This window comes from Daucus carota, chromosome 4, assembly GCF_001625215.2.
Source record: "Daucus carota subsp. sativus chromosome 4, DH1 v3.0, whole genome shotgun sequence".
Classification (NCBI taxonomy): domain Eukaryota; kingdom Viridiplantae; phylum Streptophyta; class Magnoliopsida; order Apiales; family Apiaceae; genus Daucus; species Daucus carota.
The window spans coordinates 46536894-46551110 of NC_030384.2; the positions used below are offsets into that span (position 1 = coordinate 46536894).

Consider the following 14217-nt stretch of genomic DNA (forward strand, 5'->3'; position numbering starts at 1 on the left):
GTGTAATCTTTATTTTATGTATAATGTATTATTAATTTGAATTAAATAAATTCTTAGGAGTTTTCAATTTTATTATATTTCACAATTAATATATATATATATATATATAACTATATAAGTAAGTGAAAAATATTAAACATAATTTATAACTTCGTAGTTATATTGATAATTAATTAATTAATTATATAAAATTGAAAAACTAATATTTTATTATTAAAAAAATTTAGACAGCTGAATAGTACCGACCACAAACCTAAATTTTGATGAGATTTAAGTTATTATTGAAAAGATTTAGGCCGGTGAAATGGTCGCTTGCCTATCCAGAAACTGAAACCAAAATAATAAAATATCAAACAAAATCGTTAAAAACCGAATCAATTAATAATCCAACCAAATAAAAACTGAACCCGTAATATGGTTGTGGTAAAATTTTTTAAACGGGATGTTGAAACTAGGGGTGTCGATGGATCGGATTTGGATCGGATCACCCTTAATCCATATCCTGATCCGTCTAATTTTATCGGATTCGGATCCGGATCGGATTATAGGCGGATTTTTTAGAACATGATCCATATCCGGATCCATAGGATTATCGGATTTTCGGATCGGAGCTCCGCTCCATGTATATTTTGAAAAATAAAAATTAAAAAGCGAAGTTATATAAAGCACGCATCAATAATTCAGTACACATTAATCCATTCTCTGAAAAGTTATAACATTACAAATGTTTAAAGGAAACTTAAATTAAAATAAAACAATGGCATGCAGTCTGTAACTTCTGTGGTGAGCAGGATTGCAGGAAGCCAAGAACCAAGCAACTGGCAAACAGATACTGCAAAAAAAGCAAACAAAAAAAATAATGTTCATTAGTTACCATCAAAGCATATTTCTATCAATGATCTAATTATGCCAAAGTTGCAGACAACTAAATAATTTAGTAAACCACCAGACCAGAGCATATATTCAGCAAACTACCTATTCAGCCGCAAATAATAAGGTGCAAATTAGTGCTCATTTATAATATAAAGATTACTTCATAATGGACAAACCAAAACATATATATCCAAAACAAGAAATAAATATATAAATAATTATAAATAAATAAATATATAAATATAAAAGTCGGATCGGATTATTTTCGGATCGGATCATATTAAATCCATATCCTATACATATCGGATCGGATTTTTTTCGGATCGGATTTTTTTCGGATCGGATTTTATTTTAGCTGATCCATATCCGCTCCGTTAGCTCTTGGATCGGACCGGGTCGGACCGGATATCCGCTCCATTGACAGCCCTAGTTGAAACCAGCAAGACACTAGCAGAAGGAAGACACCATTACTACCATTGCGGGTCAGTACTACAGAAGGTTGACAAGTGTGTGAATGAAGCTAGTTAAGTTTCATATGCAAATAAATTAGTTGGTAGTCTTAGAAAGCATCAGCTTCTTTATCTTGTTTAGTTATAAAATCTTTTGGTGCTGCCTTGTTTACTGATATCTATTTCAGTGCCACTATTTGCTGCCTTATGTATACTGCATATGAGAAACTAGAAATTTACAAAGGAACTAACAGTCAGAACAACTCCTTCCATAGCTGGATAGCAATGCTGACTAATAATTGTTTAAAACCAAGTAACTCAAATTTTGCTTTACATATAAATAAAGCAAAAAACTTTGTTTTTTACCCAGGTTTTTGGAAATTATCAACTATTCGGAAATGGGGATGCATAAAAAAATTTCAACATTTTTGTATCTGTAACACTATTGTATTGCTATGTCTAGAAAAATCCTAAAAAAGCCTAAAATTTCCCTTGAGAGCATATAATGAGCAGGATGAGCTATATTACAACTTAATACCGGCTTTAAACAGCTGGATTACAGCATATCATGAAGCCATTGCATTTAAAAATATAGTACTACATATCATAAACACAGACCAAGGAGAAACTGAAATTCTATAGACTGCCGCTTTTATCTTCTTTGTAACGCTCTGCTTCCTTGGGAATTTGAAGAAGAACCATTAGAAGAAAAGCCTCCAGGCTCCCGTATACACAAGGGCCTATAAAATTCAAACAAAAGAATTAACAAATAATAAGATTAATGTTGCAGCTTTTAAAAATCTTCGACACTAACAAATACCTGTCATTCTTTTGCACCGCGTTTTGCCTCAAAGCTGTCAAGTTTCTTACTTCTTGACTAGTATAAATTGACAAAGGAAAGATTAGACACATTATGCTGGAAGCAGGAACAAAAAGTATATGTCGTTCTATAAATAACTTTTATAATTAATCATGTTAATTTTATTGTCAACTCGTGTGTTGTTTATTCTTCACAAGTTCTAGCATCTGACTTTGAGAAACTTCAATACACACAAATAGTATGTTTTAACTGGTATAACTTATGTACACTGTTCAAAAAGAGACCAGGTTTTACTCAACATAAAATTGATTGAAAATTGGATCACTTCTTTACAACACAGTATACAGCGCAAAGAACGACCTGAAGAAGCCAAATCCTGTTAAGATGGTGATATTATATTTCACAACCGAACAATGTTCAACTACTTCCTTTATAGAACTAATACCTGTTGACAAAATCATCTCTGGACTTCTTCATCAAGCTGCCTTTTGAGCTGCCAACAATTCTGCCAGGTCCCCAACCTAATCATATCAGTCAAAAATTTAATTATTAATAAGTATTAGAATATTACAATTGGAGGCCATGCTCGTTCATCATTACACGAAAGGTGATGCCATATATATTGATACCTCCATAACAATTTCTTTTGTGGCTTGAAGGTGGCACTTTTGTACACGGCTTAACTTGTCTGCTCTTTTTTTCTGATCAAGCGAACAACATTCAAAATTTTAAAAAATAATAGTCAAAAGATTACATCGAGTACATGTATTCTAAAATAAAGATATCCATTCCAAACTCTGAAAGTCTAAGAACACAAAATTGTAGTGAAGGATTAATTCAAATCCGCAGGTCTTGACTTTTGGCCATTAATCATTTCTACATGGACATTTTTGGAGCTATATCCTAAATAAATGATATATACAAAATCAAATTGTTTCCTCAAATCCAAGGTGTTGACGGACTCTGATTTTTGTATTAATGTTTAAAAGTTATATAGCACCTGTTTAGTATACAAACAATAGGACCAACACGAAGTCACTGAATACTTGAAGTACGTTTACTCAGAAACAGAAGGAGGTAGTGATATGCAGGCCGGACAGGTTCGAAAATGTTGGGATTTGTGGGGGGGGGGGGGGGGGGTTGTTTGAGGACATATAAATTGCATTATAAATAATTATGTAATAGTACTTGATTAAATTCATTAACAAAGCTCAGAGTTTCACTCAAATAACACTGAATACTTAAATACATTAACCTGTCACCCATTTTAATCACAGAACAAATTAAACATCAATTACCCACTTATATTGCCTGAGATGCCAATCGACGGCCTGAGATGGTAGTAGATGTAGACATGTAGTAGATAGTAATTTTATATTTGACAACACAATTTATCACTATTTCTTATTTTCTAACTTGTCTAATTACCCAACCAAAAAAATCTTATTTACATAACATAAAATTAAAGTTAAAGTATGTCAATCTTTTGCGACCAAAATACTTACGAGCATCTTCGTTTTGATACAGTTGCCTCATTCGCTCAATTGATTTTTGTTCAGCCTCTTCCACGTTCTTTAGCTTTGCCTGCACAATAAAAATTACAGTGATAAAGCATGAAAATGCAAGTTAGCAGTGATAATCATAGTGATTATTGACAAAGTCGATTTTCTTTTTGAATTCGTAAATTAATTATAATTTAAATTGCCATATGGTAGCTATTGTCAAATCCTTTTTAGGAATTAACCGATTTCCGTAATAAATTTATAAATAATGGGGTGTTGAAGGACCCTCGTATTACAGATCTCAGTCGAAAATAATTTCGCCTAATTCCTCACTCTTTATCAGAAAACTCTCTATTATATACCCTATCTGTCATAATCACACAATATCAATCGCCTCATCATTTAGCCGATCTTCTTCTCTAGCCCTCCCTCGTTTCACGACAATCCTTTTCAGTTTTCTTAGTCAATTGACTTCTCAACCTGGACCGTAACCCACCTAATCCATTCTTTTCTCTACCCCTCCCCCGTTTAAAGAAGACCATTTCAATTCTCACAGTCAATTGATTTTCTGACCCGGTCCGTAACCCACCTTAACCTTTTTGTATAGTACCCCTCCACAATAACTCAACCTCCAAGATCTCCCAACTTGTCCCAAACATCCAATTTTTAAATGGTAAGCTCATGATTGATTCTCTTGAGAAGCTGTGGCGGGTGTGAGAAGATAAGGAAAGATTACAGGGCATTACAAACTTGTTGTAGCCAACGCCTGACTTCTAGTGGTGCCAATGATGGCAGCGGTGGATAATTAAAGATAGTCGAGAAATATCTGGATCTTGGTTAAATCACAGTCTTGATGATGTGGATGCTTATGTTTGTGTAAAGCTAAATCATTGAAAAAGGTATGTATACATTTCTTGAAAGAGATGCACAATTATTTTTTTAGAGGAGGCAGGTATATATTTAACAAATTCAAACACTGATTTGAAAGATAGCGACACAGAAGAATAAGATTACCTCGTACAAGTCTTTCCATCTGAAGGATACATTTTTACTACTGATTTTCTCAACCACTGACTTGAAACTCCTCTGACCAAATCTCTTCTGATAGAAATTTTGCCAGAGATAGTTAGTCAAGTGGCTAAGGTCTATTCCCTACAAAAGAAATCAAATAACATGTCAGTATCCAGCCACAACTTCTTGTTCAAATCAAATGACTTCTCTTACCTTGTTCCTCTCCTCGATGTTCTTCAACTCCTCAGCGTTGCAGTGAGGTAAAATCCGTTCCAGAAACTAGTCCGGTATTCCCGCAACATTTCCGATGTGTTTAACATTATCAATAACTTTTCGGAAACACATATCCTCCAAGGAAGGAACTTTAACTGTCTCATTTCTTTTTCTGTTTCTGTTGGGTATGGATCTATCCATTCCTTCTGAAACCTCTGTCATGATAACAAAGTAGTTAGTACAAATTAACTTTTCAAACAATCATAAAGCTAAGTGAGTAAGTCTCGCTGCACAAACTACTAATATTAATAGTTACTGATTAGTGATTCATAGTTCATGTTCATAATACATAATTTCATTTATTCTTGCAATGCTTATCAAAAGATGCATATACAAGTGACTGTATTTGAGTGAAAATAGGTTGAAATCTCCAATACATGTAATATTAGCGTTATAAATTTCAATATCTAACATATATCGTTATTTTTGGACCGACAGGCTCTTTATTGATTATAATTAATTAAACTGAAAGTCTTAAAGGTGAGACCTTTTCACCATGGGCTAAAAACATACTATCTGGCCACATGCACAGAAACAAACCATCGGTCACCCAAAACTTGTTCTTCTCTTTATAACTAACTACTCACTGAAGTATGTCCTAAGATTTGATTAACTCCTATATAAACACAACAAAAACACATATAAACTCAACTGTATAGCGACAGAACCAGAACCAGAAGGACAGACAATTCTTTGTCTTACAAGGTTCAGAAACATCATGAGCAAGCAACGATGAACCGAATCAATAATTCAACAAATCGTGTTTCATAGACAAATTCAATATCAACATGAATGTGAAGTTTCAATCTTTATAAAACATGTTCGACACAACTAAGAAAAAACAACAATTTTCGGACCACGAAGTGAAATTCAATACAATTACCCATTTCCAATGAACAAGCACTCATAAAAACATATAAACATACTGTGAATACAATGGAAATCAGAGCACGATAACTAAACTCACCAACAATATCAATCAAGGGGTTGATTAGGCGAAGACGAGAGTGCACCAGTGTTGTGAATGATGAATTGCTGCTGTCTGTATTGTTGTATTTATACTTGAATTTATATAAGCCCATTCTAACGTGGATGGACCTGTTTCTCGTGCTGGGCCTTTGATAAAGCTTGTGGAAAAAAGCCTGTAACATAGGTCTCAAAATCTGGGCACCCCAATTTTCAAACTCATATAAATATATGCTTTACCTTTATTTTATTTTATTATATGGTGCGAAATAAAATAAAATTTTAATTTATATTTTTATTTACCGTCCATCCATTTGCAATAATATTATCATAAATTGGTATTATATATTTTATAGTAATATTTTAATTAATTTGATTATTATTTATTAATTTTTTTATCGATTTATTAAATATAATTAGTGATGATTTCAAAAAAAATATTTTTAGTGAATAATTAATATATTTTATTATTGTCAGAATTCACTTATTTTTAATATTTATTTATTCAGTCACGTCACTTAATTTTATTTATTATAAATAAAATCAAATAAAATATTAATATGAAATATATGATATCAATTTATGATAAATATTATTAAAAATGAACGACTGTAAATAAAAAATATAAGTTAAACATTTTATTTAAGATACAATAAAACAAAATAAAAGGCAAGTCAATGTATATGAGTTTGAAAATTGGGCTAGGCAGATTTTGAGACCTATGGCTACAGGCCTGTTTCCCCAAGCAGCCAAGCTTTATCACCGGCCCATCATGAGAAACAGGTCCGTCCAAGTTAAAATGAACTTGTACATTCAAAATTCATTCTAAAAGCAGCTCAATATGTTTTTGATTTCTACTCATATTATCATAGTATAGTACAAGTACAACAATATATACAACAGCAAGTCATCATTGACAACACTCTGCACTCTGCTCTTCGCCTAATCAACTCCTTCATTGATATTGTTGGTGAGTTTAGTTCTTGGGCTCTATTTTTCATTGAATTTATTGTTTTTTTTAATGTTTTTATGAGGGTTTGTGTGTTGAAAATGGTAATTGTATTGAATTTCACCTCGTGGTCTGAAATTGTTGCTTTTCTTAGTTGGCTCGAACATCTTTTATAAAGATTGAAAGTTTACATTTATTTTGATATTAAATTTATCTATGAAACACGATTTATTGAAATATTAATTCGGTTCATCATTGCTTGCTCTTGTAAGACAAAAAATTGTCTGTCCCTCTGGTTCTTGGGGATAGAGTTGAGTTTATATGTTTTTGTGTCGTGTTTATAAAAGAGTTGATCAAATCTTAGGACATGTTTCAGTGAGTAGTTATAAAGAGGAGAACAAGTTTTGGGTTACTGGTTTGTGTTTGTGCCTGTAGCCAGATAGTATAGTATGTGTTTAGCTCAGGGTGAAAAGGTCTCACCTTTAAAACTTTCAATTCGAGCAATTATAATCAATAAAGAGCATGTCCGTCCAAAAATAACGATATATGTTAGATATTGAAATTTATAACACTAATATTACATGAATTGCAGATTTCAACCCATTGTCAGTCAAATATAGTCACTTGCATATGCATCTTTTTATAAGCATTGCAAGAATAAATGGAATTGTATATTATAAACATGGACTATGAATCACTAATGACTAAGTATCAATAGTAGTAGTTTGTGCAATGAGACTTAGCTTTATGATTGTTTGAAAAGTTTATTTGTACCAACTACATTGTTATCATGACAGAGGTGTGAAGGAATGGATAGATCCATACCCAACAGAAAAAGAAATAGAAAGGAGACATTTAAAGTTCCTTCCTTGGACGTTTTGTGTCTCCAAAAAGCTATTGATAACGTTAAACACATTGGAAATATTGCGGGAATACCGGACCAGTTTCTGGAACGGATTTTACCTCACTGCAACGCTGAGAGTTGAAGAACATTGAGGAGAAGAACAAGGTAAGAGAAGTCATTTGATTTGAAAAAGAAGTTGTGGCTGGATTTACTGACATGTTGTTTGATTTCTTTTGTAGCTAGGGAACAGACGTTAGCCACTTGACTAACTATCTCTGGCAAAATTTTCATCGGAAGAGATTTGGTCAGAGGAGTTTCAATTCAGTGGTTGAGAAAATAAGTAGTACAAATGTATCTTTCAGATGGAAAGACTTGTACGAGGTAATCTTATTCTTTTGTGTCGCTATCTTTCAAATCAGTGTTTAAATTTGTGAAATATATACCTGCCTCTTCTAAAAATATAATTGTGCATCTCTTACAAGAAATGTATACATACCTTTTCAATGATTTAGCTTTGAACAAACATATGCATCCACATCATCAGTGAATACCTCGACAGAGCATGGCTCTCAATATCAGGTCCCGTAGGACCCGTACTGTTAACTCATCTGTACTTTGTGAAACTTAATTCGGTGAAGGAAGAAGACTTACGGTGCTTAATGATTTGTCCAAACATAATGCGTCATTCAGCAACTATTTTGAGGCTTGCAGATGATATGGCAACTTCATAGGTACTGACTCTTTAATTTTACTCTTCTTGTCAAATGTTATACATCTTATTTATGTACAATATAGTTTGAATGATGTGGATTATGCAGTATGAACTATGAAATGGTGAGGGGTGACAAGGGTGTTTTAGAAGACGAAGCCAGAGAACACATTAAGTACTTGATAACTGAGACAAGGAAGAAGTTAAATGAAGAGTGTGCAGAGTCTCCTTTGTCCAAGCCTTCTATTGAAAATTGCTTAAATCTGGAAAAGATAGCTTCATGTGTTTATTTATATTTGTAATTTCTGTAATTACAAATATTTCTTACTATTTGTTCATCCCATTCCTCTTGAGCTATGACACGCAATCCTCAGTTCACATTGACAAAATGAAATAAGCTCAAAACTTCCATTTCTGATGTACCAGCAGGATCCCGTTTGAGCAACTTTGCGCCCAAGCATTTTAGTCCTTAGACATTATGAATAAGCTGAGCTTTAGAGTGCAGTAATCAGTATCATACAAGTTTTATTATTCACATATAAACTTATAAGCAGGAGACTAATGTGAAAATGTTTGTGCTTGTAATAAATTTGTTTATCTAGTAAACTTTTTTTTTTCAGGATCTAGTAAACTTCTTAATAGAATATGAATGTGAAACTTCTTTTTGATGGACAGAATATTTTTTCCCCAAAATTTATCATTTGACACATATATATGAAAAAAGTAGTCTAGACAACGAAATGTATGAAAATAAAAATTATATAATTAAATTTATAATAGGACAAAAATCTAGAAGAAATAATAATTTTTAAGAATATATCAATTTATATTAAAAGAAAATTATAAAATTAATAGTTGATACAAAGTGTAAAACTAAACAAGGAGATCTGTTTACTTTGATGGGAAAGTTTGTATGAAATTTTTAGAAAAAAAAGAGCTTATAGCTAGAATTCCTTGAGGAGTGCTTCTGCTGATAATAATAAATAATTATAATAAATAATTAACTATGAGCTCTATCTTTATCTAAAATTTTATATAACTTTCCGATTAATTAACGAGATCCTTCTTGTTTAGGTTTACACTTTGTATCAACTACACATTTTGCTATAGATTATTTTATTTTTTATTTTTAAAACCATATTAATTCTTCTGGATTTTTGTTTTATCATAAATTTAATGACATGATATTTATTCGACCATTTGATTGTCTAGAATACTTTTCATATACTCGGATCAGGTGATTAAAATTTTAAAAAATTACTTCCAAGTTTTATTACACACACAAGCATTATCAGCATAGTCTGCTGCTTCAAATTTATACAAACATTTTCACCCGAATATCCTATGCGTAAAACTTATACAAATTGCACTGCATCTATGTGCACTGATGCGAAGATTAATCTTACAGTAAAGATTAATCGTCATGTGTACTTATATACAGGTTACATGTAAATAATAAAAATTCATCATACTCATTACGGCACTCTAAAGCTCTTATTCATAACAGCTAATGACTAAAATGCCTTGGGGGCAGTTTTGAGCTCATCTTATCTTGTCAATGTGAACTGAGGATTGCTTGTCATAACTCAAGAGGAATAGGATGAACAAACAGAAACAACAGACGCTCTTTGTCACGAGAACCTGGGACACCATGTCCATCTCCATATAAATAAACACATGAAGCTATCTTTTCCAGATTTAAGCAATTTTCAATAAAAGGTTTGGACATAGGAGACTCTGCACACTCTTCATTTAACTTCTTCCATGTCTCCGTTATCAAGTACTTAATGTGTTCTCTGGCTTCGTCTGCCGAAACACCCTTGTCATTCATGTAGCATTGAATCGATTTTGGATTGTCCCCTCTCTCCATTTCATGCTGCAAAATCCACATCATTTATACTTATGTACATGAATAAGATGTATAACATTTGACAAGAAGAGTATAATTAAAGAATTTGTACCGTTGAAGTTGCCATATCATCTGCAAGCCTCAAAATAGTTGCTGAATGACGAAGGACGTTTGGACAAGTCATTAAGCACAGTAAGTCTTCTTCCTTCACCGAATTTGGTTTCAGGAAGTACATATGAGTTAACACTACGGGGACTGATATTGAGACCCATGCTTTGTCAAGGTATTCACTTAGACTTGGTTTATATCCGCTGTGGTACCACTTGGCCTCCACCAAATAAGCGTCAAAAAGATCAGTCCACTGCATAATTGTGTCAACTGAGTCAAAAGGAAACTACTTCACGCATAAGTACACAGAAACATTAGCCAGGGTACGTTAAACTTGCCACTTTTTGGAAGTAAGGAAGGATGGAGACACCATGTTCACGTTGGAAAACATTAGCTACTTCATTGATCTTATTATAGAGATCCGTAAAACAGATCTTCATAAAATCTGGGAGTTGGTCCAGCTCTGCCGCATCCCAACTAATCAAGTAACCGCAGACAGTACTATCAGTGTGCCAAGAATAAATCATTATGAACATTAATAAGTTTTGAGTTTATATAATACATGTGATTAACCTTTTTGTTAATTTTGTTAACAATTCAAGTTCCTCCAAAGTACCATATACGTCATAGATATCGTCAATGGTAGTTACGAAGGCATTAACAGCAGTAATCACGCTCCTCGCATATTGAAACTGAGGCTCAAAGTTGGAACCCAGGCTCCAGTAGAAACACTCTATTAAACTTGCCCTCGCAAAGCTTAATTTCTCCGCCCACCCTATGCCCTTCCACCATCTGCACATAGATCACGGTAAGATGCACATTTCCAAAATAAAGAGTTTGCCGATTAAGGAAAAATGAGATTAAAATAGCTACTAATTAATACCTTGACATCTCTTTGAGTTCATCTTGATAAGTAGCCTGGAGCATGTTATAGTCCAATTTTGCAAAACGAAGCAAATCAGAATCTTTTATATCGTCTGCTAGCATTGATGTCTCAAAGTAGTCAATGTACCACCTTGCTTCCATTCTTGACTCCGCCCAATGCAGTGGAAGTTCTAAGGCACGGCTAACAAGTTTACTAAGTTCCTCGTCTTTACTGTTCTTATTATTTATGTAATCTGTCATATATTTGGTTGTGAAAAGTTGAGCCTCGTCCAATATCTTTTCATTCGTTTTTGAATGGTGTGATGCCTCGTACAAGTATAGCATACCCTTCATGTCACTGGTGAGACTGATCTTGAACTTACCTGATTCGTTCAAAAATCCACTGAAAGCCTCTGCATTTTACACTCAAAGAAATTCCGATATCAGTTTGTTAGGTACAGGAGCGAATCTAGACACAAAATCTTAAGGAGTACCAAGCAAATTTTCGAAAAACACCTATATATTTTTAAATTGGGGGGGGGGGGGGCACTTCTATAGTTTTATAAAATTTAGAATGATGAAAAAATGTAAAAAAAAATAAATTAGGGGGACACGTGTCTCCCCTGCCTCTTCCTAGACCGTCCCTGGTTAGGTGCCAGCCATTACAATCGTAGTATGAGCTTGGATGATCCAAAATATATATGGATAAAAATTGTTTGTATGAACAATTATTATAAAAAACATATCTGGTCATAAAGAGAAGCATTGTTAGGTATTAAGGCGGTACGAATTAGAACCATGTATTTCAGAATTAAATTATGATTTAGTTTAGGAATCGCTTGATAGTGGATACTTGAGTCTTGTTGGGCTTGAGTATCCAAGTTTGACTAATTGTATTATTAATAAGAGTTTTGATTATTAATACATGTCGGCCCTCAATTTTTCACGTCATGTATTGTTGTGTGTACTTTATATTTTATATTAGAAGATTGAATCTCGTATTTTTATTCCTAATACAGTTGTCATCTATTTACATGAATATGACAGTTAAGAACAGCATGCATACTGACTACAGAGTAGATCATGAACTCACCTTGAGGAACTTTAAAATAATGTTGTCTTAAGAGTCGGAATTTGAGAGATGTGGCATGCAAATTATCTTTTCCGTACCACTTCTCATTATTGTACACGGCTTCCAGAATTCTATTAATTTCATTTTTAAAGTGATAACCCACTCCAAGCCTCTGAACTGAATCAACTAACTCAAGCTTCCTGAGGTTGTCTGTATCTTCTTTGTTGAGCAGCATCCTCACACGTTCCTTCAAGTCCCCTGCATATTTATTGCATATTTCTCCCTGCATGCATGTGTAAACAATATGAAATTAAAGTTGTAAAAAACAGTTGTCCACTATATTTACACTAAAAAACATATTCTACCTTGAAATCACTGGCAAGAGATTGGACGAAATCATCATCCCAGATGGGAGGAGGATAATTGCCCGATCGACGAACAATTGATTTGTCATCAACACATGCATCGCCTCTACTGACCAAAGCAGCATCATTACTAGTGCAGCAGGTACTAGTAGTATGGATAGCCTTTGTGGATGGTGGCTGAAGAAGTGTAAGAGATGCAGCTGGTTTCACCATAAAACGAGTTGCAGAAGAACTCATACCAAGACTCACAGTGCTAATAATTAGGGCCATCACTATAATACTATTAGTGGTAGTAAACAGTATACTAGCTATAGTACATGCATGCGAACAACGCTTAAGTTATGATAGAATTGGAAGTTCGGAACCTGTTTAAATACAGACTTTCGAGCGTAGCTTAATTAACTTTTTCGAATTCCAAAAGTCAATATCTAACAAATACGATTCCAAACATGCACATTTAATATAATGTTCGACTACTTTGGACAATTAAGAAAGCGAAGAAGCAGACATGCAAATTAATCGATTTGCACCTGAAATTAATAGTAAATTCATTGTTGGACTACTAAGATAATGAATTGTTAATTTTTTTTCTAGAAACAAAATCAGTAATTCAGAAAATAGTAATATTTTTTAAAATAATAGACTCGTTTTTGTAAATAAAAATTGTTAAAAATTCTTGATTCCAAATTTCACAATTTGAATTGATATTGTTTTTTCATTGATTTCTTCTAAATTGTATCGATTGGTTCTCAAGTTTACGCTTCAATTGGAATTTGATTATTATGTACCCAGCATCCAAGAAGATCAGTGCTAAATATTCATAATTGAATAATTAAATCCCGCAACCCATAATAGCAAATTCATAAATTTAATTTCTACACCGGAGGCACACTAATAGAGACTACAAATTTATTAAAATTGGCTTATATTGTAAGCACGTCAAGGGAGACTAGCTACAAATTTATTGAAATTGGTCTACACTAGATGAACATCAATCGGCTATCAATTAAATACTTAATAAAAATATACTCCCTCCGTTACGCTTTACACGCACTTTGTGTTGGGTGATTATTTAATTTAAACATATCTAAATAAAATATAGCCGATATGTGCTATATATTAGAGATATAATTAGTTTTATTGGAGCGTAGAAATAGGTGTTTTGATAATAGTAGCGCAGTAGAAGTAGGAGTCAGATAGTTACTGATTTATAGCTTGTATTTGTTTTCAGTTTAAATAACTCTGGACCTTGCAGTTCAGTTCACATACTTCCATTTATACACAGTGCCTGTGTAGGTGTATTAGTGCTTCATTTGGGTTATTATAAAGTATAGTTTAATAATATTTTTTTAATTATTTTTCTTAAAATAAAAGTTCAAACATCAAAAAATTTTCCAGAATTATTTTTATATAAACTATTTTATTGATGTACCAATTTTTTTTTGGATAATTCATATATAATTTTTATTTTATCATCACAAATTATTTATTTTTTTCTATATCATATTTTGATAAAATTAATTATTCAATTTTTCACATAGACTTCTAAATTATCGAGTCTTC

General features: G+C 32.8%; 2 protein-coding genes and 1 long non-coding RNA gene across 5 annotated transcripts; 1 reads left to right on the top strand and 2 right to left on the bottom strand.

Annotated features, from left to right (window-relative positions):
• Positions 1-1711: 1711 nt before the first annotated feature.
• LOC108217469 (uncharacterized) lies at positions 1712-6070 on the bottom strand. Its single transcript, XM_064092439.1, has 8 exons — positions 5896-6070; positions 4869-5083; positions 4659-4796; positions 3648-3726; positions 2772-2843; positions 2588-2663; positions 2143-2199; positions 1712-2062 (listed from the first exon to the last, which is right to left on the bottom strand). Exons 4-8 carry the CDS (start codon positions 3676-3678, stop codon positions 1975-1977), a joined length of 324 nt encoding a protein of 107 aa, XP_063948509.1. The 5' UTR covers positions 3679-3726; positions 4659-4796; positions 4869-5083; positions 5896-6070; the 3' UTR covers positions 1712-1974.
• A 36-nt stretch (positions 6071-6106) lies between these two features.
• On the top strand, positions 6107-8970 carry LOC108217619 (uncharacterized). 3 transcript variants are annotated; one of them, XR_001806184.2, is made up of 5 exons: positions 6107-6864; positions 7641-7852; positions 7927-8068; positions 8200-8418; positions 8506-8969. It is a non-coding gene; the product is annotated as an uncharacterized LOC108217619 (long non-coding RNA). The 3 variants fall into 3 exon arrangements; XR_001806183.2 differs by having other exon boundaries at positions 7931-8418; positions 8506-8970; XR_010291412.1 differs by having other exon boundaries at positions 7927-8418.
• Positions 8971-9907: 937 nt separating this feature from the next.
• Positions 9908-12976, bottom strand: LOC108217470 (terpene synthase 10). Its single transcript, XM_017390300.2, has 7 exons — positions 12655-12976; positions 12311-12572; positions 11237-11630; positions 10927-11145; positions 10692-10830; positions 10358-10606; positions 9908-10272 (listed from the first exon to the last, which is right to left on the bottom strand). Exons 1-7 carry the CDS (start codon positions 12922-12924, stop codon positions 9976-9978), a joined length of 1830 nt encoding a protein of 609 aa, XP_017245789.2. The 5' UTR covers positions 12925-12976; the 3' UTR covers positions 9908-9975.
• Between the last annotated feature and the right edge of the window lie 1241 nt (positions 12977-14217).

Coding starts and splice junctions, on each gene's coding strand:
- LOC108217469 (XM_064092439.1), bottom strand. CDS start 3,678: ATGAGGCAACTGTATCAAAACGAAGATGCTC. Junction 2,844..3,647: donor GTATCAAAACGAAGATGCTC/GTAAGTATTTTG, acceptor TCGCTTGATCAG/AAAAAAAGAGCAGACAAGTT. Junction 2,664..2,771: donor CAAAAGAAATTGTTATGGAG/GTATCAATATAT, acceptor TGATATGATTAG/GTTGGGGACCTGGCAGAATT.
- LOC108217470 (XM_017390300.2), bottom strand. CDS start 12,924: ATGGCCCTAATTATTAGCACTGTGAGTCTTGGTATGAGTTCTTCTGCA. Junction 11,631..12,310: donor TTATTTTAAAGTTCCTCAAG/GTGAGTTCATGA, acceptor TGTAAAATGCAG/AGGCTTTCAGTGGATTTTTG. Junction 10,607..10,691: donor TTCCTTACTTCCAAAAAGTG/GCAAGTTTAACG, acceptor ACAATTATGCAG/TGGACTGATCTTTTTGACGC.